Source organism: Columba livia, chromosome 1, assembly GCF_036013475.1.
Source record: "Columba livia isolate bColLiv1 breed racing homer chromosome 1, bColLiv1.pat.W.v2, whole genome shotgun sequence".
In the NCBI taxonomy this organism is placed as follows: Eukaryota; Metazoa; Chordata; class Aves; order Columbiformes; family Columbidae; genus Columba; species Columba livia.
Window position 1 is genome coordinate 150328519 of NC_088602.1, and position 26251 is coordinate 150354769.

Consider the following 26251-nt stretch of genomic DNA (forward strand, 5'->3'; position numbering starts at 1 on the left):
AGGAAAACATATTCTGGTTTGGTAGAAAATGTGTGCATGGCTTTTCTAGGAGCAGCATAACATCGTCTCTGAAAACAAACAACTGGCTGCAAACTGGAAACTTGCGCTCACCGTAAACTGATACCTCTGAACATGGTATTTTTTTATTTTTATCAATTTTAATTGCAATGTCATTTTTGGAGTTGTTGAACCTCTGATTTTTATTGTCAGCGTAACTGCAGTGTTGTATCTGTCTGTATTTCTAGTATCTGACAGGTGTTTGAGCAGACATCCTATATATATAGCCCCACAAGATCATTTTCCTGCATAGTCAGCAGAGGCATTGAAGTGTTGTTTCCCTGAATGTGTCAAATGATTTATCATGTATGAAGAAACCGTAGTCCAGCAAGTAGAATTACTTCCTTCCTTGCCACCCGCCCAGGAATGTAAATTCTTGTTCCCCTTTTCTCTTTGGAGGAAACACACACACATATATCATATTAAAAAAAAAAAAAAAAAAAAAAAGTGACATTTCATTCTTTCTTTGTGTCTTTCTGCAGACACACTGTAGCTCTCTTGCCATGCCAGACCACTTCGAGGTTTGATGCGTGAGTGCTGATGCTGCGGCATGGGCACACTGTGCTCACAGAGGTCCTGCAGCACGGCAACTCCTTCAAAATGTGCAAAAAATCCCCCAAATCAGCACCTGAGGGAGTGGACTCAGGCTAGATTGGGGTGATGGGGCTCACCTGGTTCTGCAGGGTCTTCCACATGTTGGTTCCCACACCAGGGCCCAGCCACAGGAAGATGTGCCAAGGGGTTCAGCTTCAGCAAAGCCCAGCACGAGGGGTGACCTGCCTGTGAGCCTGGAAACATTGGCCCAGAGAGGTGGTAGATGCCCCATCCCTGGAGACATTCAAGGCCGGGCTGGACGGGGCTCTGAGCAACCTGATCTAGTTGAAGATGTCCCTGCTCATGGCAGGGGGTGGACTAGATGACCTTTGAAAGTCCCTTCCAACCCAAACTATTGTATGATTCTGTCATTTCCAAACCTCACTTCAAACCACATTATGACTTAAAGCCAGTATCTTCTCTGGTAGTTTGTGATGGTTTTCGCAGTAAGACCGGATTTCCTGTTGAACAATATCCAGCACCTTGTAAATTAAACTGTGAGAGAGGAGCAGGGAAAGGAGCCCTGCAACCATGCTGCTGCTCTCCTAGCATAATTTAGCACAGGAAAGGGAAGCAGACACAACAAGAAGAATAACTCTCAATTGTTTTGGAAAAAAAAAAACAAAACTCAACAACTTATTTATTTCTAAGTCTCGATGGTGAATTTTACAAGTTTTGGTAGATTACATTTGGCTTGTAAATGGTACTTTGGCTTTACTCTAAGTACATAAATGCTTGACACAAAAGATTTAAAATGCTCTACATCCTGCTCTTCCTCTCTCCAGTGGTCCTTAGAGGAGTTTCAGCATATTATTTCCCATCTTTTAGGAAAAGATTAACAATTAAGTGACTGGAAATAGCTAACTGCAGTTTAATCTGGACATAACATTGCCACATTAATAATGTAAACCAAAGTAATTCAATAACGGAAACATTTCTTACGTCAATAGTTCAAATTAGCATTTATGTCTTGATTCAGCAAGTCATTTGACCATGGATTTAAAGCTTTGACATGAAATCTTTCATGTCGTCTTACAGCACCAAAAGATGCACTTATTCAGGAATCTGCCCAAGTCTCATCAGTGGTCTTGTCTAACTAAAGTAGAAATTGTATTTCACTGGAGTTGGGCCAAAATCTGAGTTTTCAGCTTCCTTGGTAGTACTGTGTAAGGAGTGGGGCTGGGCAGTTGGTGGATGGACCAGGATCCATTTTGTCACTTCTTATTGATATTTAGCTGATTTTTTAAATGTGTTTTTGTATTTTGTAATATCATTTCAGAAAAATAAAATGCAAAATTGAAACATTATTTCAAAGCAAAATAAACTTTTTCTGCTTATACAACAATCAACGCAAAACGTTCTGACTTTGATGATATTTGAATTTCAAAGGGTTTTCAAATATCTTCACATTAACCAGAATCTGCACTTTCTGATAAATGAAGTTTTATCCCCCTGCCTCCTCCTTTCCAATTAATCTACTTTATTTCTAATTTGCTCTCCCAAACCATTTCGCTTCATAATGATTGTCCACAGCATGGCTACCACAGTGTTTCAGTTTAAAACCTGCATTTGGCTTCCACATATTGGACTCTAAGTCCTGCAACATGCTCCCTTACTCTATTTGCCAAGTTAGGAAATTAAAAAATTGTGTGCATGTGTCTATATACACACACACACACACTATTGTACTGAGGACTGGACTAGGCTGCAAAATCAGGATCTTGGTTTTGAACGCACTCTGCAGGCAAAGCAAGCTCATTTCAGAGAACTAGATCGTTCTGCTAAAAAAGAAAAGGTCAGAAACAGATGTGACATGCTCACCCCGACCAGAAAGCTTAGGAACACTTGCAGCAAAGTTTTGGCTCAGGTTCATCCTCATTTGCAGTGATTAAAAGAATAAGATCATGGGCTGCTTTTGGTAGGATCAAAGGTATCAGAAACAGAGTAAGTAGATTTTATCTTCTCCTGTGAGTTCTAATGGTTTTCTCAGTAAGTCTTGATTTCTTGTTGGACTACTTCCAGCAGTAACTGTAGTTTGTGTGTAATATAATCTGAAAGGGGGAAAAAAAGTAAAGTTCAGTCTGGATGAAATCTTGAGATATGGCTGAAAATCAAAGCATTGGCACTGATGGCTGGAGCACTTTACGTTAGCAAATCACTGTATCTGTTTCCTTTCTTGCTATATGTTTCCTTCTGTTCAGTGGTTACTGATACACCTCAGTCCAACATCAAATCAAAAGAAAACAAGATTCATAACTACAACCATAAATCAAACTCAAAACTGCACTCTTGTTTCTGAGTATATCATTGTACTGCCAGGGCTACACCCAAAGGAAATCTTTGCTAGACATTGCATGGAGTGGAGATGTATTTCACCTACAGACCCACATCTGCACCCAAAACCATCCTGGCCTCTTCACCAAAGAGAGAACCCTCAGGCTCTCCTACCAGTCCCCTTCCCAGCCTTTCAGCAAGTACATTTGTGCACAGGGTTACTGTGGCTGCCTGCCAGTCCTTCTCCATCCTAACTCTTGATCTTTTTGCTCAGTGTTACCCAAATTTGGCTGAGAGGTGGTGATCCCATGTATATGATAAAAGTTTAGTAGGAACCAGGGCTGGGGTGTGAAAACAAATCTCTCTGTCCCCCACACTGGTAGGCCTCAGCCCTGTCTCCTTCAAAACAGAGCATCAGACTGGTTTATCGGGACATTCACAAGCCAGGCAGAGACAACCTGTGCATGGCTGCCAGTAGTAGTCGGCACAACAGCCTGCCCCACGTCTCTCCAACTACAGAGGCTGTGTCTTTAGAAAGCCACTGAAGAGGTGGTGGGGTCGTGATTTAGGTTTCATGAGGTCTGTTGCTTATGGAGCAAGTTGCATTAGAGATGAGCCCTAGGAACAAGCCAACATCCTCATCCCTGAGCATGTTCAGGTCCAGAAGACTGAAACTCAAATGCATACTTACAAAACGGGCTCTGGCAACGATTTGACATTTGCCTACGGATTATGAGGTAGTAGACTGGAAAACCACTTAAAACCACGGCACATCCAATGCTAATGTTCACTGGATCTGAGTAGAAAGACATTGCCACCGTGAAGAGGCAGATGATGGTAAAAGAGACAGGAATGAACAGTGGAACCTGGAGGAAAGAACACAGACAGAACTGATGAGTGTCGCAAATCAGCCTCCATATACACCAGCACACACCATATTCTCTTCTCCATCTTAAAGAAGATGAGAAAAAGCATAGAGATGTTCTGCACACTAATTCTGTACAGTCAGTTGTGAACAAGAAAGATGCACAGAACAAAAACTGACTCGTACCACCCTCAGACCCCAGTGTGCCCTGTGAGGTGCGCACCTCACTCCTAATACAAGCGTCACCTCACAAATGGAAACCAAGCAGGGGGACAAGTCACCTATACCTCACTGCTCCCTTAAGGTACTGCTCCTGTGCATGCACATGCACACATTTCTACTTGCCCCCTGTGGCAACTACTGGTGGAAAACCTGAAGCCAAGAGTAGAAGCAGCATTTTGAATAAAACCCATTCTTTGGTTATAACACCTGTGACTCATTTTGACCTGCCTCCAGCTTGCCTGAGACTCATAATGGCCAAATAGGATAAAACAGACTCCGTATCTCCATAGCACCTCCATCAAGTCCATGAGTTTCAACGACACCCTGATGCAAGATCAAAGAGGTAGTCAGCTCCTCAGCCTTACCCTGTTGTGTCAGCCAATTCATCTGGGTTATTTGGAAACTAAATTTGAAGACTACAATAGAAAATAAAACTGTGAAACATTCCCTCAAGTCTTCAGATCCAACCTCAGCCAAGTTTCTCTTCACCACAGCTGATAGAATGAAGGAGCTTCTGGTATCATCAAGAGTGATGATCTCTTTTCTGGTAACAGAGACCATCTTTTAGATGTTGACCGTGCAAGATGAAAAAGATCAGTTGCTCCAGTGACAGCAGCCATCCAGCCACCAAACTTATGTGGTCTGCTGTCCTTCCAGCCAGAGCATCCCCTGCAGATTCATGTGCGTGAGAGGCCTGCTTCCACCTCTTACCAGTAGGGTTTTTTTTTTACTATTTTTAACTCAAAATGCTGTAGGGTAGAAGAAGTACCAGCACAATCACGTCTGTTTTTTGAGCTGTTCTCCATAAGCTGGTGGCAGAAGACCACCTCTCTCTGACCACTAGAGCGCAGCACACGCCCACACCACCTGCGCGCAGCCCTTTCCTCTTGTAGATAACTGGGCTTTGGCTTTGAACTGGCTGTAAAACTAGGAAGAGAGGAGAAAAATATCAGCCAAGCTGAACGAAAGCCCAGCATTTCCCTCTGTCACTTAATCTGCCTTTAGGAACCTAAATGCCTAAATCTAAACCAAAATTAGGCAAAAATCTCAACATCCGAAAACATCACCAGTGTTATCTGCTAATAAACTTTCCCCCCAAGAAGCTTGGTTTAAAAGCAAAAGGCAAAACCTACTTAAAATATTGTTCTGGGTTAGTACACGAGTGCAGCCAGCCGACAAACTGGGAAGCTTCAAGGTCTCTGCTAAACATGCTGTCTCCAGCAAAGACCAAGAAGAACTACCCCAAGCTGCACGTCAGATCTCACACGGCTCAGGGAGGAGCACTGGGAGCCCCAGCAGGGGATTCTGTACCCTGAGCTTCTCCCCAGTCAGCTGCCTGGTGCCTGTGGCCTCAGAGGTCTCCTGTCCTCCCCAGGAGCTAGCTGGAGGCACCGTGCAGGTGGGACCAGATACAGGAACAAAACGTGTATGCCTCAAGCATGGCCCCAAACAAACACCTTCTGCACATTATCTAGGAGTGGGAAAGGTGCTTCAAGTGCAGGAAAGCTGCTCCAGCACCAACTCCAGCTTTCCCCCATTGACACAAGGGGACCGGCTAAGCCCCAGCACCCAGCAGCAAGAGAAGGGCCACCAGAGGAGCCCAGCTGGAGGCAAGGGAAAGGCATTCTCCCACTTCCCTTTGAGGAGGAGGAATTGAATCCCCTTGCTTCTGTCCTTCCTTTTGCCCCCTTTTAATGCCTCTCACTGCTTGCAGCCACTGGTTTGAATGCGTTGGAGCTTTGCAGGTGCATACACAGGGCAGTGCCTGCACAGTAAATCCTGCACTCTCCTCCAAACTCAGCACATCAGCAACCAGCAAAACAATAGATGCACCAGCAGCACTGGTTGGAAATCGCCATGGGAGAAGTCTGGACCTTCTTCACAGGAAGGGTTGTCAGGCATTGGAACAGGCTGCCCAGGAAGTGGTGGAGTCACCACCCTTGGAGGTGTTTTGAAGACATGTAGATGAGGTTCTTAGGGACACGGTTTGGAAGTGGACTTGGCAGTGCTAGGTTAACAGTTGGATGTGATGATTTTAAATGTGTTTTGCAACCAAACGATGTGTCAGGCAGCTCCTCAAACCCCACCAGGCACCTGGGCCTTTGGTACAAGAGGCAGCACACAGAGGTCTTGCACAGCTGGATGCTCACAAAGCCACTCTTCTCTCTCTCCCTGGAGCAAGAAAGAAGGTTCTTCTCTACAGGGCCACACACTGCTCTGGCCATTCGCTGTTAGCTGACTGCTGAACAAAACACTTTGTGGTACATGTGCACACACTGTGCACATCCTCAGGGCCTGCAGCAGCCATAGTTGCACACAAGCTGCTTTACATTATACAATATTTTTGTGCCAGCAGATGATTCCCCTTAAGTCAGATTTGCTCCCAGGATCCCTCCAGCCATACTCTTTCCTCCCAAGCCTGTTGCCCTTCTGCTTCTCAGTGAGACCTGAGACCTACCCACCATTGAAATAACATGCAGGCAAGGGTTCCTCCTTGCAGCCCAAAGGAAATGAGTGTGAGAACTGCCTTCTGCACATGTCACTGTTCCCAGCCTGAAACTTGTCCCCTGGAGCAGGGTGCCATCTTACAGCTGCAACTGGTGACACCAGGTAGAACTGGTTTTATGGGATTTGACATATCAACCAACCTCAGGAGCTACCTATATGCCTTACCGAGCAATAATGATGGAGACCCCTTAGAGCCTAGAAGCAAACCATGGCCATGAAATGCTTTAATTTCACAAATAAGAGAGAGAAATGACAAATCTGCGCACTCCTGGCTGTTAGATACAGGCCATGCATTACCTTGAATGGGCTGTGCAGCTCTGGGTGGCGGTGACGATGGACAATGAGCCCAAGGGTGGCTAATCCTATGAAGAGCCATCGGGAAAAGCTGAAGAAGTTCATTAGATGGTAGATATCTCCGATACACACCATGGCAGTAACCAAAGGGAACTGAGCATTGTGAAGATGAAATACAATCGTTAAAGCCTTACTATGGTCCTCAGACTAGAAAGGGTAATACGGGTCACCTCCTCCAGCCCCCCTGCAATCACAAATGGCTACTACACAGCCCCAGAATTTCAGAGGTCACCTGGTACTTTACAAAACTTTACACCCCCCTACAAAAAAAAAAATGCACTTCCACAAATGCTTGTTCCCTGTGTTTCCACCACACCTTGGAATTTTGAGTTTCCAAATAGCCAAAGCCTGGCAAAAATGTTTTCACAGAACTATACCAAGCAGCAACTGTGGCAGATGGTAGGAACAGTACTTTTTAAAAGGTGTCCAAGGTTATAAGGCAGAGACTTGGAGGCACTAGGTTTGGATAACACTGCTGGCCCAAGTGGACTTAATGCTTTGCAGTCACATTTCCAACAATGCACCTTCTTTATTTTTTGGAGGCTGGCTTAGTGTCCAAATACCCTTTAAAACACCTCAGCTTCTCCAAGTCCTGCAAAAAAGCCAAGACTGCAAGAATGGGGCATGTCACACAGTCAGATCTCCTTACCATTAACATGACAGCGGGAAGTGGTGTGTGCCTTCGAATGTGGATCATGGAGAAGAGCGGAGGCCACTGTCCTTCCCTGGAAGCCACGAACAGAGTCCTAGGAAAAGACAGGGAGCCCTATGCGTTAGCATTCCACATCCACATTAGAAATGAGATGATGAGTCACTGGGCTGACCTGAGGCCACAAGGCTCGCCACCCCTGGGCACAGGTCTGCTATTCAAGGCCATGGTTCTGCCTTTAGCCTCACTTTTTTGGGCATTTGGAAGAAAAACCCAATATTGTATTCCCATCACTCTCCCAGGACCAGTGAGCTCAATGCAGCACAGAGCCCACCAACAGGACCACCAGCAGCATCCCCTTGGGTGGCCCATTGGCAGAGACCTTTGAGCAAGTCCAAAGCGAGCACGAATGAGATCAGGCTGGAAACAGAAGCAAGAAAGTTTCTTGCCATGAGAGAAGGAATTAATCTTTCTAGTAGGAAGTGGAGGAGGGTCACAAACTTCAGTTCTTTACAAGAGAGGCTGGTGTGTTTATGAAAGGGGATTGTCAGTCTTGATGTCTATATTTTTATATATATATATATAATATAGATATTAATATCTACTAAAAATAAAGTGCAATTTCCTCAAATAATAGAGGATTTTCAATCCTCTGGCCAGCTGTAGGAAAATGTAGCTTGGCATACTGCCAAGAGGCCAGCAACACAGAAGACCAGCTACAAAATGACAGCAGAGAGCTCCTTGCCTCCATCCATCCTTGGACTCACGAAAGGGCAATTAGGGAGAAGTCATTGCATCCAATTTTATAAATGTAATATCCACAAACAAACCATGCCAGAGCATCAGCTGGGCTGGAGCAGGGCCCAAAGCAGCTGGGGCATGAGTGTAAAACTGGTTTTATTGCTGTCTCTGTGGTTTTGCAGGGGTGTGGCTGGCCAGCAGCCAGGGAGGCCCCGTGGCTGTTTATATGGCCTTACTGCAGTGATTATGTTAATGGTGCCAGGATGGGGGAGAGAAGAGGGACAGGGACACATAGAACATTTGTGCTGTCGAGGGACTTCTTATCCTTAAAGAAGACCACTTTCTAGAGGAGCTAAGGGGGAGGATTCTCCTCACATTGTTTAATACAGGACTTCAGGGTAGTGACTCAAATAACTCGTTAGCTTTTGAGCTATGAAACATCCCTTTCATATCAACTGATTTTTCCTTTCACAATCAAAGCTGTGAAACAGAATCAGCTTCAGAGAGCTCACTCATCTCCTTGGGACCAGCAGGACGTGCTTCTCCGTGAGCTCTGCCCTCCTCTCCAGTTTCAGGGGCCCCAGAAGGACATGCCGCCTAGTAGCCAGTGAAGCTCGCAAGATAATATTTCCACAAAACAAAGCTTTTCTTATTGTTACAGCCAGACTTGCTGAACCTCAACTATTGCTTGACGAATAGCCTGTCCCCAACAACATTTCACTGACCCCAAAGTGAAGTCCTTGAGGGAGAGTTCACCTTTGGCCAGAGATCCTCGTAGCAGTGGGACCCTGTGCCCTGAAGCAGAGCAGCTGGGTGAAGCCCACAGAAGAAGACTCTGTCTCACTGAGCAGCTGCCAATGTCAACAAAGCCTCTAGTTAACCAGAAACATTGACGTTTTACTTTAAACTGAAGGCGGGCGCGGGGAGGAAGATAAAAATCTTTGTTTGTGACCAGCCCTAGATACCAAAATCTGGACCTGGCCAGAAATAGTAAGGGTAGACTCAGCCAACAGGAATGGTCCTGTAGTGGATATCCTGGGAGTCAAAGGCCTTATTTTTCCCACAAGTGTGGCTAAAATGCCATCATGTGGATGGGCAGTTGCACACTTCTCTCTGACTCAATAAGCCAAAAGAGTAATAAATTCTTGACGACGTGACCTTGAAAATGTGAAGATTCCTCCATTCATGGTTCCAAAGCAGGACAGTGCAACAAGGACAGGGACCACTGAGATCAGGCTTTTGAAGGCTCGCTGCACAAAGCTCTGGAGGAAAAGTAAGTGTGATTTTAGGAACATGTGGTGATCTCTAGGTGACATCAGACTCAAAAGAAAATTTCCTCCAATAAGGGAATAAAATATAACTCATAAATCTTGCCTTTTCTACTGTCATCTGCAGGTTCTTTTTCATTATCTTTTAGGCAAGAATACAAGAAATTATTGTTGCCCAATAATCCAGAGAAATGACAAAGCAATAAAGCATTTATTAGGAAATCTGTCTCCTAAATATGTACCATGACCACCCCTTCAGTATGAGCCGATCACGCTAAAGAAAGATAACAGTAGGGGTGACGACTCACCACAGCCACAGCAGGAGAAGCCAGAACATCTTGCATTCCCAGGACGGTGTAATAGGAGACATTGGTGAGCATGTACCCCACAATTACAGTGACCACAGACACGATGACAGCCAGGGGGATATTTCTACAAGAGCGGGGAAGAGAGGCACACAAAGAACAAGATGCTACCCCTTGTTAAGCACAGTATTACTGTAGGTTGCAGCTGGCATTGGTTAGGTGAACCCACAAACTTATTCCCTCCCATCCTGTGTTTGGGAAAGCCATGGTACCCCAGAGGCTGGCAACCCAAGACAACTTCTTTCCCAACTTACCGTTCAGGTCTTACCAACTCTTCACGTACAAAGCTGGCCTGAAACCTGTGTGGTGGGAAGAGACAGATAGCTTGAGCCAGGTCTTCGACACCATTCTGCTGCCCATGAAGTGCTTTCCCGTCACACCTACCAGCCTGAATATGCGAACATGCCTGCATAAAAAGCCAGGGGTAGCTTATCCAAAACCAGTGACTGTTTGTTGAAAGCATCCTGGAAGTTTTCAGTGTGGCCTGAAGAAGAGAGAAACAAGGGACACAGAGCAGGGAAATGTCAGGGACAATGTTCTTTCCCGCAGGATAATGCCCCTTGTACCTCTTGCCCAGACCTGGGAAGAGTGTTTGTGATTTTCTGGGAGCCAGGTAGGTGGATTTGTTTCGTTGCTATAATTTGCAGTGCTGTGCTGATGTGTTTGCTTCATGAACAGTGACAGAACAAATCCATCCCCCGTGCAAACACAGGACATATTTCAGGAAGAGCAACACGAGTGGCTGGTTCTGTTGCAGACAGAGCCCGCTGTGGGAACAGGAGATCACAGAGACGAGAGGACTCAATTTGTCCCATCCTTTCTTTAGGACCAAAATTAATTCTCCATGTTGACCTCCCTCTTCCCCCCACCAGCCCCCATAAGCAGCTGGATGCCTGCTCCCCTTTGATGTGGTGCAGCCAGCGAGGCGGCTAATTCGGCTCCCGCCGCGCTCCCTCCTGATCCCGCTGCTGGAGCACTGACCCCAGCCCCATGCTGGCCGGAGCATGGGAACCAAGGCAGAGGAAGGAGAGGGGACCGACAGCCTGGTCCTTGCCCGGGGAGCGCTCCCCACCCGTCAGCCCTGCCCCAGGACACAGAGGGCAAAGTACGTAAAATGTCAAATAAAGTAGAGGTGACTCATATAAAAATCTCGTTTTACCAGCTCCCCCAATTTTTCTAAAACTTTTCTGCTTGAAATACCACAAAAGAAAAAAAAAAAAAAAAAAGAGATTTTTTGATACAAACCATATTTTATCAAACTCCAAAAAGATATAGGGAAGAGAAGGAGAAACACCTAAAGGCCTCTCAATCAAAGGAAGAATAATAAAGGAACACAGTCAAAAAGAGCTGTATTTCCAACATTTGAAAATGCAGGTGGCCCAAAGTTTGGGTTTCTATGTCTATATTCACTTCTCCACACCAAAGTCTCTTTAAAAGGTGCAGAGCTCACCTAGTTGGGCTTCACCAAGAAAGGGGTGATGGCACAAAGCACATGGAGAAAGCCAGGCCACGTCTATGGAGATGCCTCTGCAAGGAACTCTGTGACAAGATTTGGGCATTTGGGTTTGAAAAACTGGCTCAGCAAGTCTCTAAAACAAACCTGTGCCAAAGGCAAGAAAATGGCAGAGGAAAGGACAAGAGTGCAACCAAAAATAGTAGAACAAGGCGGGGGAATCAGGCACACTGGTTTAAAAGCATAAGCAAAAAAAAAAAACCACCCCAACCCAGGTAAAAAATAAAACAGATTTCAAGAAAACCAAACCAAAATACAGGAGTGGGCCTCTCAGGGTAGTCTTTTTATATTCTAAAATGATTGCTGATAAGTGATGGTGCATAAAAAGGATTTATTGTCTGCAATACACTAATGAATGATTTACAGTCCCCTATGAGTCCCATTAAATACAACCTGTCATATGGGTGTCTTCTGGTGAATTCTCCCTCCAGATGTCACGAGCACTTATCCTCCTCACTGGAGGATGGGTGCCAGGGCTCCAGATTGTCATTTTAAGGCATTTCTAACAATAATGGCTTGGGATTTCTAGCTGCAGGGCAGACCTTCAGCTCAGAAGTGCTGCCAGCCTGAGGGGATCTTCGCCTGTTCAAAGGAGGCAGCTCCAGACTATCAGAAAGAAACCAGATCGTCGTGGAGCCTACCGCCTGTGTTGTTTTCTCCACAGAGAACGGCATTAGCATCAAGAGGGAGCAGGCTTCGTCCCTCGAGTGGGAATGCCTTGTGCTTTTCTATAAACTGAGCCCTGGATTAAAGCCAGCACTCATGTATCATTCCCAGAAGATACTACTAGTAGGGTTTTTGTCCCCCCACTCTGGATGTGAGTATGCAACCCTGTGCGAGTCCATTGTAAGTTTATTAATTTAATGCCCATCTCAATTAGGAGGTAAAAAAAACCCAACACATTAGCCACAGAAAGGTTAGAGATACAGTTACCAGGGCTCAGCTGAGGGCTTGTAACTCATTACACAGCTGTGACTGGCTCTGATCACCGCTGAATGCTGCCACACATCCGTGATGTCTATCAAATTTGTGCTGCTTTGGGAGGATTTTGAGGTACACTGAAAACAGGCAAGTCTGACACCAAAGAAAGACCGTCCTCAGAGGAAAGTGCCTGCATGACCCTGAACAGGCTCGCACAGCCTCAGCTGCTGAGACGTGACCCAGTTTCGGAGAAAGTACAGCTGAACCGGGTTCATCAGCTCCTGTGCAATGACACATCTTTAATGCCAGTTAGCCCAGTCTCAGCTCCCAGCTAGTTCACATCCAGCACACAGGCAGAGAAAGCTCCTGCCAGATAAAGGAGAGCCACACTTGTCACTAGGGACTGATAAATATCATGACAGGCAGGCATGTTGAGCACCCTCCCTCAGCCAAGCAGCAGCACACCTACCCTGGGCCAGCAGCATCATCCCTGGCACGATGATGAGTGCAAGTGCTAGCAGTTTGACAATGGAGAGAGCTGTCTGCAGCCGGGCACTCCAGGTGACGCTCCACGAATTGAGGGTGAGGACCATGTCTGGAGAGGAGACCACACTGTTACAGCTCTAGTCCATTCTCGACACATGCAGGAAAAACTAGAGCGGTGCTCCTTGCTCTAAGGACTTTGGGGAGAAGGCTGCATGTTTACAGAGAGGGTGAGAGATGTCAGAAAACATCACAGGTGTGGTCCAGCATATAATGTTTGAAGGGGGAGCTGAATTATGCTCCTAAGAGCAACCAGGACCATGGGTCCTGTAAGGTGATTCCCCTATCTGGAAGGAAGATTCGAGTTTGCAGGGACATCTCAGCAGCCACCTTCACAGTGGTCCCTATGCCAGTACACAGCGGTCCCTATGCCAGTACACAGTGGTCTGGAGCAGGCAGGACAGCTTCATGGGCTGGGTGTACCAGGTGAGGAGTTCAAAATCTTGACCCTTACACCCTCAAACCAGGTGGCATTTGCACAAGTGTACATGAAGAATTTCTACCCTGATCCTTGGCACAACCCCCCCAACATAAGGTTCCAGCTGGTCCCCAAACCAAAACCTTGTATTAGGAAGTTATGGGTGGCCAAGAAGGTAGGCTGGGGCCCCTATCCCACAGTTATCCCAGAAGATAACACCCCATAGGTGTCCCTGGTCCAGGGCAGAGAGGCTTGGAGATCGGCAGTCCCACAAAAGTCAGTACTTACAGTACCCCAGGAGGGACACGAGCTTCACAGCAGGGACAGGGATTGCACAGGGGGCAAAAAATGGCTCCAGCATGTAGCGTCCAAATGCCAAAGAAACCACAGCGCTGTTGGCAGGTCTGAGGGGAAAACCAAACACAAACTGTAGTCTGCAGACAGCCAAAAAGTGTCATAATGTAAAACTGCACAAAACTCAGGAGGCGGGGGGAAATTTCCCCATCCAGCATAATCCTTCTCTCCTGTGCAGGTGGTGACTTCCCACAGAGTCTTTTTCAGAGGTTTTTCTCAGTAAACAGGTTAAAAACCACATCATGTAAAAAGATTAATTCCCAGCTCAAAAGTTGAGATTAATCATACTGAGCAATGCAGTGTGGTTTGTACGTCCTGCTTCAGCTCAGTTTACATGAAGGACACAGGTTATTGAGAGGTAAGGACTTTAAAGTTGAAAAATAAGTAATTTATGATTTTCTAAAATATTATTTATCTCGTGGCTGAGCCAGAAATTTGTCTCCACAAGAGAATCTGAAAAAGTTTCACAATGAAAAGAAAAGATCTGAAATGAACCTGGCATTTATTGTCAGTCTATGAAAAAAACTGTGGCTCTTGGAGGACACAAGCTGCCAGGGGAGAAGATAGATATTCCTCAGGCACAAACCATATTGAACATGTGTAACTATTTAATCATTATGTCTTCTTCCTTTTATCACTAAAAATCTTCGAAAGTTGTTCAGATTGTTTCTATGCTTTACTTTACTAACTGCCTGGACTGTTACCTGGCACCGTAACTTTTGGGTTTTTGAATTGTTACAGTATCCAGCAAAAGGCACACAAACAAAATCTCTTACCTGATAGCAAAAAACTCTGCCCACAGGAATAAGAAACTTGGCAGAGGCCCTAGTGTCTCCAAAATGTAGATATAGTGTCCTCCAGACTTGGTGATTCTTGTTCCAAGCTCTGCGTAACTCAAGGCACCTGGAAAAGTTCAGGTAGAAACACACTGAGTAAACAATCCCATGGATTTTCTCTTTTCTGTCTGACTATTAAAGGATTGAATTAATCTGTTTAAAATAAGTCGTGAATTGAAGGAAGAAAAGGGGGTTTAGCAGACCCGCTCTTCCCAATTTTTGCGTGCTACCATGTTTTGAAGTAAGTTTTGAAGTAATCGACTTTTCTGTCAGAAGGAAAGGAATTCTCCATTTTCTGGTTAATGATACAACTTCTTCAGGGAAGTTATGTTGAAAGGCATATGATAGAAAAGTCACACTAAGCTATAAGAGGTTTCCTTTGGAAAGCATCCTGGAGGTTCAGGTTCTTGCCTCTCACAGTAAGTGAGAAGCGAAGTGGCATCAGCGAAATGGCGCTTATGGGGCGGTTACAGCAGCTCAGCCAACAGGTCGAGGCTGAACCGGTCATTTCAATCACATTTTTGGTCAGAGACCATGTTCCTGTGGCCTTGTCTTGTGTCTTCACATAAATCTCTTCCTTCATTTGAAGACATCAGACAGTGGACCTGAAAGAGCATTTCCTCCTGCTACCAGAGGAAAACACAGTCCTGATGGTGCAGAGCAAGTGAATTGTCCATGTGAGAGGCTCAGTCGGTTTCTTCTCACGTGTTAATATACCAACAGAACCAGGGGTGCCCGCTCCTGTCTCCACAGGCAGCTCTGCACCTCCCTGCCCCTGCGCTAGGGCACAGCGAGAAGCCCTGGGAGAGATGTGCTGGAGAAGACAGCCTAAAACTTTCAGGCAAATGGATAGAAACCTTTGTGCCTCTGCCAAAAAAAAATTCATCTGTGTTTTCTCTATAGAGCAATTCATCATGACACTTGAATGTGTATGAGTACGCACCTTAAGCCCTGCCTACACTGGATCCACTTGCTAGGTTAAGCATCCTTTGTTCACCAAAAGAGATCATAAAATGCTCTGTTGTGCCTGACGCTTCCTGAAACAGGGCTGGGCGCTGTTTGGGATGCAGCCCTGTGGGGTGACACCATCTCTAGCTGTGCCATTTACTTCTTCACCCAGCTCAGGTGGTCACAGAGTGACAGCACGGAGGAGCCCAGCCATAGGTACAGCCCTGTCTCCAAGTCCTGGGGTGATTGTGCCATATTTGAGTCATGCCGATGTTGAGGACCCAAATTTTCCTCCTTCTCTGATGGCAGATTTGTGCAGAATCCCTGTTCTAACTCTTGCACATAGGCAGATACGTCCTCTCGTTTATCCCAGTAGGTCTCTTGACATGCTTCAAGTGTGCATTTAGGTGCTCTGTTGAACTCATACCATGGGACTCATATAAATGCCATACGGGGGGGAAAATAAAAAAGCACAGAAGAAAGTGGGTCTTTTTCATGTACAGCAAAAAAAGTTTCAGGGAAATGATCAAGGGAGGTCATCAGGCTGAAAAAAGGGAAGAACAAACTGACAAATCCAGCTACAAAACACAAAACTTGATAAAGAGGCTCCCAAGGCCCTTGCAGAACAGTCTGTCAAAGGATGTAACAGAGAGAGAAATGTTTCCAAGTGCAGAACTTGGTCTACATGACCAGCACACACATTATCATTTATTGCTCTGCTCAGTTAAAAGCAACACTGTGCTCACATTGTATTTTGAGGTTTTCCTTAAGCAAAAGTATATCATTCGCCAAACAACCACACACAGGCTGCATCCCACATGTATGGTAAAGGAGACCTGCACTTAACAGCATATGCAAAAACATGAAATATTGGTACATGTATGCTAAGTGCAAGAACCAAAATTGCAGCCATATTAACAACTGAATTTTCCGATTTCTAAATTTGCATGTGTGTGTCACAGTGCCAAGGTGTTTTATTCCCAAATGGAGTATTTCTCCTTTCTTGCCTTTTTTGCTTTTTTCCTAAGTTATGATAGAAGAAGAATTTTAAAGTCACCCACTGAAATAAACACCAGATTTCTCTCCAAGAGTTGAGAGATCTTCCAGTTCTCCTGACAGCACCTTCAGAGTATTTCTGAGATAGTGCTTTTATATGGTTTATGAAGGAAACTAAAAGCCACACATCTCATCCATTGTAACTTTAAGAGCTGCATTATTTCAGAAGGAAACTGTCATCAGAAAGCCAACCCTTTGTGAGAAAAGACTGGTATTAAATTCCAGAAACTAAGCCAAGGGTAATGCACAGAACACAGGGCTGAACTGATCTGCTCCTCCATCTCCTTGCTCCAAGGCAGCATCAGACATATCCAAAGTATTCCTGACAGATGCCCACCCTCCCAGCCCTGCCTGGGGGACACCCTGCAGCTCCCCAGGCAATCTGCTCTGGAGCTTCTCTGTCCTCACCAATGAAAATGGGATCTCTTAGGGCACGTTAAAACTGTCGCCTCTTGCTCTTTTCACCATGTCTATGAAAAGCACCATGTAGCCCTTGTACTCACAAGTGCCTTTTAGATGCCTACATCTCTTTTCCACCATATAGAATGAATCCCCCTACTTTCTCCCAGCTTTCCCAGCAGAAACTGTGCTATGTCCATCCACAGTCATTGTCACTCCTCTGCCTCAGACTCACACACGATTTCATATTCACAGATCATAAATGCTGGGATTTTCTCAGTCAACACGGAGGGAAAATTTGAACTAAAGACCCCTAGTGACCTTCCCAGGCATGTTAAACCTTTGTTTCTGTTGCAGTAGGAATGGAGAAATTTTGGTCTATTCCACTCCTGACTATTTATATATAAAAATGTGCAGGTTCCCCTCACCTCCTGGGTGCTTGAGCAAAGGCTGACAAAGCTCACCACTCACCAAACATTGAGAGGAGTCCGCAGGCAAACCAGACAACCAGGGAGAAACCCACGCTGCCGGAGTTTTTCAGTACTCCTTTTGGGGAGATAAAGATGCCGCTGCCCACCATGCTGCCAATGAGGAGTGAGAAAGCCCTCAGCAAAGTTATCTTTTTCCTCAGGAAGACGGCCTCCTCTTTTTTCTTGTCTTTTCCCATGTTTTTCTTCTAATCCCAAAGGAAACTCTTGCATCCAGGAGCTGTGGTCTCCTAAGTGTCCTCAAGGGCTCACCTGTAAGACGAGGAAAGAGTTAGAGATTCGGGGGTCTTCTTTTTAGGATAAGACTATTCGCAATAACCTGTCCAGATCTGTTGGAGTCTCTTCTCCTCAAGCTGCTGGACGCACCAACCAAACCACAGGTGCCTGTAACACGCTCAGCATCATCATCTCACATCCATACAGCTCCAGAGATGGACTGCTCAGTGTGTTCTACCTCTTCTGCCAGGGACCACAGACTGTTGCAAGTTGTGTGCCACAATTCAGGATATGATTTCCAAATTCAACCTAGATGCCCAGACTGGAACTGGCCAGATTAGGGTAATTTAATGAGACTTAATTTGTGGGAACATTGGTATCAGCATGCTGGCAGAAAGCAGATTTCAAGTTGAAAAGCTAATGATCAACAACTTCAGAATCTCTGAGGTGTTTTTTTTTGTTGTTGTTTTTGTTTGGTTGGTTTTTTTGAGAAGCAAAGAGCTGTGTTAGCTGGGGTACAGATTTAAGCATTTTTAACTTCCCATCCATCCTTGCAGAACAAACAAACCCTGATTTTCTCACTAGGGCTTCATTTTATCAGTGTTTTTTTTTAATTTCAAGCGTTTTTTCTATCAGAGTACTGAAGAGTCTGGAATAAGTGCTGCTTACAGTTGCAAGACAGAGAATAGTCATTAATATCAGACATATTGTTTCTTCTATTAATATAAAAACTTTCTCAATAACAACAGCAGGAGTGGAGAGTTTTTCTTTAAAAAGAGGGAACTTCAGACACTCCAGGGGTCACAGGAGTTGATCTAGATCCTATTCTCTCACACCACAGTAGCCTCCTACTTCACCGTTTTGTCTCCCCAGTCTCTCAGTCCCAGGCTGGCAACTTCACCAAGAAACTCACCTTCTGCCTAGGCAGGTAAGACAAATTCACATCAGCTATTACTGTTTAATTTGCTGTAGCAAACCTGCTTGTAGTTTTTCTAACAGCAAAGTAGACACTTTACAATTAACTCTAGTAGAGCAGACTAGACAGGTCTGGAGTAAGTGATTTGTCTCCTGTCAAATTGCAGTAAAATCGCAGGTAGAATGAGTATTCGCCCCAGCCCCATGGGTCTATACTACTGCAAAGTTACGCTGTACATCAGACTGTATTTTATGGATTTCTTAAACTATTTAATAATGGCAGTGGTGTGTCTGGGAGCAGGCAGCAGTCACCTATAGAAGCAGATCTAAGCAGCCAGAAATAAAGTTCTTGGAAGTCTGTATTTTCCACGCATAGACATAAATGTCCCCATAACTTCGAGGGGACAATTCTTGTTACCACTCACCCACAATACCTCTTTGTATGCCCTGTATAAACTCGTTATAACTAAGGGCTTCTCACCCCTATCACCAGATATTTTCCCACCTGGAAACCAGCAGGAAGAAGTGGGGGTTCTCACTTTCTCCGCAGACATATGAATAGCACATGCAGAAAGCCCTCGCTCCTGCCAGCAGCATTTGCTGGTTTCTCTGAGATCGCGCCAAGCCTGCCCAAGCATCTTCTCAATCAAACCAGCCAAATTTAGTTATTAAAGCTCTAATGAGTCCCGGAGGACTTCTCGAGGCTCAGATGGGTCACACCAGCCTCTTCTGGTCCCGCAGAGCCGCTTCTTAGAGTCCCAGAACCTCGCAGGGCTGCTGGAGATGGAGGCTCTGGAGGAGCAGGGAAAGACCCCAGGAGCTTCCCGAGCCAGCAGCTGCAGCTCCCTCAGACGCTAATTAATTAGCTCATGTGAATTACAGATATCATCTGGGATTCCTCAGCTGAAAGGGGAACCATAGAGCGTTCATTTGCAATGGTGAAACACAGAGGGCTCACCACATTGAAACCGAACTGGAGAGAGATGTTTCGTGCACAGATATGTCTAAAATGCTATTGCAAGATAATTAAAATGGCACTTATCTGTTTGGCTGGGTTTTGAACAAAGCACGTGCATTTATAATCCATCAGACTTCCATTTCTTGCTGAGACCCTGAAGCAGCAGACGATGGTGTCTCTTCGCAGCCTCTGAAATTACACAAACATTGGGGGAGGAACAAAAAAAAAGGAGATATCAAATCAAATTTACAGTCGAGGTTAATGGTCCAAAGTAAATACCAAACTCCACACTTCTGTCCACATGTGCTTTCTTTTTTTTTATACTACTGCCATGCAAAAGCATTTTGAGATAAAACAGTCCAGTCCAGCAAATTTCAGAAACATGAAATCTATCAGGATTTGTTCCAGAAGCTGTTGAAGGGGGAGGGAAAAAAAAGAAAGAGTAACAGAAAGCTATTGAATCGCACTTCAAAGAGACACCTAGCAGAGCCCACCGCCTGGAGAGAACATTCCTGCCTGCTCCACTTTCCAGCTACATTCCCGCACCAGCACATTAAAATGCAGAGATGTTAATCCTTGTGGCAATGCTTAAGAATATTCACAATGTGCTTAGCACAAAGGAAACACACAAAGCTGCTCTTTGTTCACCCTTTTGACTTAAAGGACAGGCTCAAATCCTTCTCTATTCCAAAACGTGGTACCTTTGCTCAAGATCATCAGCTAGCAGGACTGAAGAAAAACAAACCCATTTCACAACTTTTCACACCTGCCGGGTCTTTACTCCCTTGTTCTGCACCTTTGCCGTTTTATTTTGATTTATATTTTTAGCTGTAAATCTTACCTCACAGGCACTGGAGGATGGAGATGGAGATGGAGATGAAGAAGTCAAGCATAAAAAGAAAAATCGTGTTTGTTATTCACAGTGGTGTTTTAGAGGCCCCAGCTGAGCGCAGGACCCATCGCGATCGGCGCACAGGCAGAGTGGCTGTCACCCTGCTGCAAAGCCAGAGATATGAACAAGCAAGTTGGAGAAAGCAGAGGAGGGAGAGAGCATCATTCTCAGCTGGGGAGCCGAGACCTCAAGTGGCCAGTGACCTTCCTCCTGCTGTCACACAGGACACAGGTGGCATCCCTGAGAAACAGATCATACCTCCTGAGTCCCGGTTCAATTATTTACCACCCCCTCACCCCCAAATAAAAAAGAGCTACGAGGGAGTACTCCTAACTATTTACAGATGTATTTTCTCTTTTCCTGGGCTTCAATCAACACCATACAGCCAAGAACAGGTTAACCCCTCCCTTTTCATACTGCAAAAGATGCAGGCATCAAACTGTTCTCTGAAGTCCCACTATTATTTTGGGGTTTTTGATGCCAAAAAATGTCACTCAGCTTCAGTGTCCACCACAAGGCACAGGATCTCACTAAATAAAATCAGCAGTGAATGGGAGCTTTTTTATTCATGCATGAAAGTAGCACAAATAAGCTTTAATGAGACCAGTGGTGGTCCGTTCTGGGAACTTGATCAGAAAATCTATTTAGGAGACCTGAGAGATGTTTGTTTATAGACCAAAATGAACACAAGAAACAGGCTGAAAAGACAAGACATGCAGCTCAACTTCTTTTCAGTTTTCTACAGCTGGTTTCCCACTCTGGGTAAGAAACTGAAAGAGACAGTAGTTAATAAATCAGACTTGGGCTTGCAGCCTGAGATGTAGTAATAAATTTAGGGTGATTGCCTTAGTTGTAAATGTAAGAACAATTTCCATCAAGTCTTCTTTCTACAGGTTTCACAAATTCAGTCTCATGAGTTATCTGTCAAAAGACTGCCATTTTCCAACATTCCTTTCTTAATCAAGATCTATTTTTTAAGCCTTGACAGCAAAATGGGTTTTGGCTAATGTCACACCACTTTTATAATCTCATTTAGGCATTTCCAGTTGTCCTTCGGAAAAGAGTGACTTTCTCTGGAAAATAGACTAATGACGTGGTAAGTTTGGACCTCTTGAGTATGTGATGATAACCTTTTAATTGAGAACTTAAAAGTGTTGAATCCACACTTTGGCTTGAGATTGGACTAAACTGAATCTGATTTTCAAGGAGCAATATGCCAGTTGCTTTTTAGAGTTCCTGCCTACCAGGATTTACATCCTACACCAAGCTTGAAATGCTTTATTACGACCAGTCTGCCAAAGCAGTCATTACAAGTGGAGATGTTTTCATAAGAGTAGCGTTGATTCATTTTCACAAGATGTAAAGATCAGATGATGTCATCTCACTTTTCTAAGCATCTGAATGTAACTCTCCATCCAACTGCCACAAGAAACTCACACTTCTGTGCATTCAGAACAGATTTTGCACGAATATTGTGCAGGAATATTGGCTCTTTCATGAGTATTTCTTCCTTTCATGTTCCACGCAAAACACAAATATGGGAGATATGCACACCTGATTAAAGTAGACTCAACTCTTCTTCTGCAGCACCAGCTATTACGGACTATCAGAAAGGTGCACCAGCACCCCTGTGAAATAATCTGACATGCTTCCTGTTTCTTACAAGCAGGAGAAGGGAATACCCCAGGCACTTGCCTCCCTGCCCATCGAACCCCAAGGAGCAGCACCCAGAGGATCAGGCACCTGGGCACATTAATCCAGGAAAAAAAGCCATTTAGCAAGGAGACTGTCTCACACAGCAGTGCTTCCCAAGGCCAGCCTCTTGGCTCTGTAATATCTCTCGTGGGGCACAGTGTAGGGAACCATCCTCAGAGCTTTGTTCTTTTGTGGACAGTTCTCCAAGTAGAAAGCTGTTTTCACTCTCCAGATCAGACCTCCTCCCTGGAACAAGACAATTTGTCCTATTTGAAACTGTTTTCTTAGCTGCGTAAGACGGAACACAAACAAAAATAAATCTAAACATTTCTAGCAGAAGAGACCCAACAGAGAAGTCTAATGCTGCAGGCAAAGTACAGCCAAAATTTCCCCAAATAAGAATTCATCTTAACCATTTCCAATTTAAAACAACAACAACAAAACAAGTTATAATAATCCTGTAATAGAGCAACATCTTCCCTACTCCCAGTTATTTGCCATGCTGCCTCAGTGCTGACAAAATGGGCATGGCTATCACCAGCTCTCCTCACAAAGAAGAAATTCCCCACAAATGCAAGCTATTTTATCCTGCTATAAAGACAAGTTCCTCCAGGTGAAACCCTTTCTCAGCGCAGAGGAAACCCCCTTCTGCTTCTGCTATTGTCAGATGGTGGGCACCATCTGATGGGGGTTCCCAATCTGCTCCCACTTTAACCATCTGGAACTGAACCCTTTCAGAGCTGACTATAGTCATAAAACTCTTCTCTCTATGTTACCTCATATATCACACTACTTTTCCCATTAATCTCACTGCAATGCTGCTGATTTATCACTCCAGGCCTCCAGCTCCCCTAAGGCTCAACCACAGTGCCTGGCTTTGTTCCATCCCTTCCCACCTTCGGGGAATTCGAAAGAAAATTTCAACATTAAAAAACAAAAAACCAAACCCAAACCTACTCACACCTGCATTAGCCACTCACTCAGATTCCTGCTCACCATCTACATAGCTGTGTAATTCTTAATCCTCAGTGTTCAAGGCTAAATACCCACACCAGTACCTGACTCACACACAGCTCAAACTCTGCCTTGAATGTACCTCAGGGTGGGGGGGACTCTACTTTTGGCCTCTCTGCTCAGCTGTTACTCATTTATCAAAATATAAGCCAAATATACAATTATTCTGGAGGGAACACGTTTCCTGGTTAACCCTTTCTGGCCCTTTTCCAGAACTTGTCAGACTCTAAGGATTTATGTTTTACCACGCAGACTTTCAGATTAATTGCTCACTATTCCCGGCGCCTCTGATGGAGGGAAAGGACACAAGGAGAGCTTTCTCTGACCAAAACCGCTACCTCATCCCCTGTGAGACGATACAGGAACGCATGCCCAGAATTTCTGATGGGCCGTCCCAGGCAGTGGGGAGCAGTGCCTTGTAAAAAGACAGCAAGCCCTCTGTCCAGAAGGAAAACAGGACTTATGCTCACCCCTGCCAGCACTTATAGGGTCACTCCAGCCCAGCTGTAGGTATGGGGTGTGCTGGCAGCTGCCAGACAAGGCTCTTGGTGTGGCACAGGAATGGGAGAAGGTTTGGTTAAGGGTGGAATTTATCAAAGGGAGTGGAGCATGCTCCATTCAGGGAGCAGCTTGGGCAGAGCTTTAACCCCTGGTCTGCAAGGAGTGTCTCCAGTCATGCACACAGATCCCTCAAAGGTCCTGTTTTGTGCCTGCAGTGAAGCAGAAACACATTATTACCTCTCATGGTTTAGAAAAGGTGAGGGAATGAACATATGGCAGTGGACTCCCCAAGCCCTCATGAGCTGCAGCCCATTTTACCTGCAGCAGAAGCTGAAGTGCAAAGACATAGCAGAAATATGCCCTGAAGGGCCATTAGGCTCCTGATCACAAGGAAGAGTTTTATCCCAGGAATTGCATCTGTAGAGCTTGCTAGGGGGTGATTTTTGACACCATGTCATCACAGGGATGAGTGTACACCCACTGCCAGCTTTCCCAGAGCCTGACGGATGGCATTAGAAACTCACCGAAACCACAACTTGCATGTATTTTCAGGCAACATACAGGTCACCCCCCACTTTCACTTGTATTTAGTGAGAATCCAATTCCAGGAACGAGCATGTCAACAAAACCAGATCAACACTCTCACTGGGAAGGTTAAGTCAACACAAGCGCATGTTTATTCAGTTTTAATGCAAGTACAGTCATAGAAGTATCTGCTGGGCAGGACTTCTGAGTGCCTCTGGTCCCACCTCCCATAACAAGCAGGACTGTTTCCAACACCAGCTCAGACCAGCCATGGCTTTGTCTCGCTGAGTCTTAAAACCCCTCTAGGTCAGAGAGTCCCTGACCTCTCTGGGCAAATGTGTTCTAGAACTGCACCATCCTCCTGGGGAGAAGCTTCTCCCAATGTCAACCTTGAATGTCCCAAGCCATTGCCTATGGCTGCCATCCACAGCCATATCATCTAACACTCCCGAGACCTGCAGGAGCTCAATCTCATGTCTTCCTGCACTGACAAGCTTGTATGTGCCTTTAGTGATGGTCCTTGCCACCTCCCCCTCTCCTGAAACCAATGCTCCACCAGCCCCTGGAGACTCACTTCAGGCTTCCCTGAAGTCAGTGGACTCAACAGAGCTGCAGGCTGTGTGGCTTGAACACAGATAGCTACAGGCAAGTGAAAACAACACAGATATTCTCCTCCAACCTGGAGTCTCCAGTATGTCTCTGATGTCCCTTGAGCCCCACAACCAAATGACCTCCAGCCTTGGACAGTCTAATTTGGGCTTTCTCCCCCCTGCCTTTTTTTTTTCTCTCTCTTCTTTTTCCATCCTGGACTTTGAAGTGCCCTATGATCTCATTTGTCCGCATGATTGCATCATTCATGGCAGGTAAGGTTAGCATGAATAGAAGGAAATACAAGCAGCTCTCCACACAGCATGCCGGCAGCTGGGAGAACCTGCAGCCAGCAGAGGTTACAGACCCCAGTCAGGTCTAATAAAGACCTGCACCATTGGAGGGGCAGGAGCTACGATTCCAATTACTCACGTTGAAATAGAGGTCACTGCGTCTTCTGCTTCAGAGGCAAATCAGAGCGCTGCAGGGTGTCTCAGAAGGAGGTTTCCTTTGTGCACAACACTGAGCACCGGGCCAGGGCAGCCCAGCAAGGCTCTGCTGCCGGCTGCTCAAAGGGAGGAACACCAGGTGGTTTTTTTCCTTCTTGTTGTGGCTCAGCAGTGACCCAGCATGTGTGTGGAGAGAGGAAGGGAGGACCTTCTGTTGCAGAATGAGGCCACAGCCACATGAGACACTGGGTTTTAGGGCTACTATGGCCAACACCCAGGAGCTGCCATCCTGGACACGGAAGTCCTGAATTCAGCTCTTCTACTGGGTGCCTTAAAACAACACTTGCCACAATATCCCTGGCCACATCCTCTCCACACAGCTCCATCTTGGGGGTACTTGCTGTGTAGGCGCTGGCAATTCAACACTCCACTTGTTTCTGTCCCCAACAGACTTGCCATGTAAGACAAGGTGAACAGGAGGACTGCGCAGGGCAACAGCTGCTCCCCTTGCAGAAGTGGGATGAGGAGACTGCTTACCTGAGGAAGCTTGCTGCCCTGGCAGGCGCTGTCAGCAGCGCTGGCTGGCTTGCAGGACCCCCTCTGTAGAGCGAGTGGTTTGTGAGATGTGCCCCGTGCGTGTGAGAACATCGTAAAATTCAGGACATCTGTACAAATTCCAAACCGATGCAGCTGCTCAAATGTAATTATGAAAAAATATTAGCAATTGAATTGGGAAGGAATTGCAAAACAGCTAAGTAGAAAGAAAATAAACTGGCATGCCGTGATTGATGTAAGCACGTAACAGCCTCCACATGTCAGTGAGACCAGCATGATCTGCATCAGCTGAGGTGCTGCTTCCAGAGACAGAAAAACACTTCCAAGGGAAGGGACTGAGCAACCAGGGCCAAGCCCTTGTTCCCTGTCACAGTGCTGGTGAACCCCGTGGGCCTCTCCTGCCATGTAGAGATGGGTTTTCAGGGACACAAGGCCTCCAGCCACGATTTGGGCCTCTGCATTTGTCAAAGCTTGGGACTGAACCAGGTTGGCTGGGATGAGTTAACTAAGTGTCAGGAATACTCCTCAGCCCTGTTCAGAATGGGACCTTTGGGCCACCGAGAGTGCTTG

At 45.6% G+C, this 26251-nt stretch overlaps 1 protein-coding gene across 6 annotated transcripts; it reads right to left on the reverse strand.

The window, feature by feature from the left end:
- Positions 1 to 1253: 1253 nt before the first annotated feature.
- Positions 1254 to 25800, reverse strand: LOC102089913 (cystine/glutamate transporter). Of its 6 annotated transcripts, none has more exons than XR_010467529.1 (13): positions 20304 to 20606; positions 17357 to 19651; positions 14423 to 14549; positions 13581 to 13696; positions 12801 to 12926; positions 10282 to 10381; positions 10152 to 10196; positions 9841 to 9964; positions 9423 to 9526; positions 7524 to 7620; positions 6818 to 6905; positions 3617 to 3791; positions 1254 to 2702 (listed from the first exon to the last, which is right to left on the reverse strand). XR_010467529.1 is itself a non-coding variant. In XM_065038471.1 (13 exons), the coding sequence occupies exons 2-13, from the start codon at positions 17550 to 17552 to the stop codon at positions 2638 to 2640; spliced, it is 1425 nt and encodes a 474-aa protein (XP_064894543.1). In that variant the 5' UTR covers positions 17553 to 19651; positions 25664 to 25800; the 3' UTR covers positions 1254 to 2637. The 6 variants fall into 6 exon arrangements, 5 of the variants coding, with proteins under 5 accessions (XP_064894543.1, XP_064894534.1, XP_064894523.1 ...); XM_065038471.1 differs by lacking the exon at positions 20304 to 20606 and adding an exon at positions 25664 to 25800 and having other exon boundaries at positions 6818 to 6967; XM_065038462.1 differs by lacking the exon at positions 20304 to 20606 and adding an exon at positions 25110 to 25251 and having other exon boundaries at positions 6818 to 6967.
- Between the last annotated feature and the right edge of the window lie 451 nt (positions 25801 to 26251).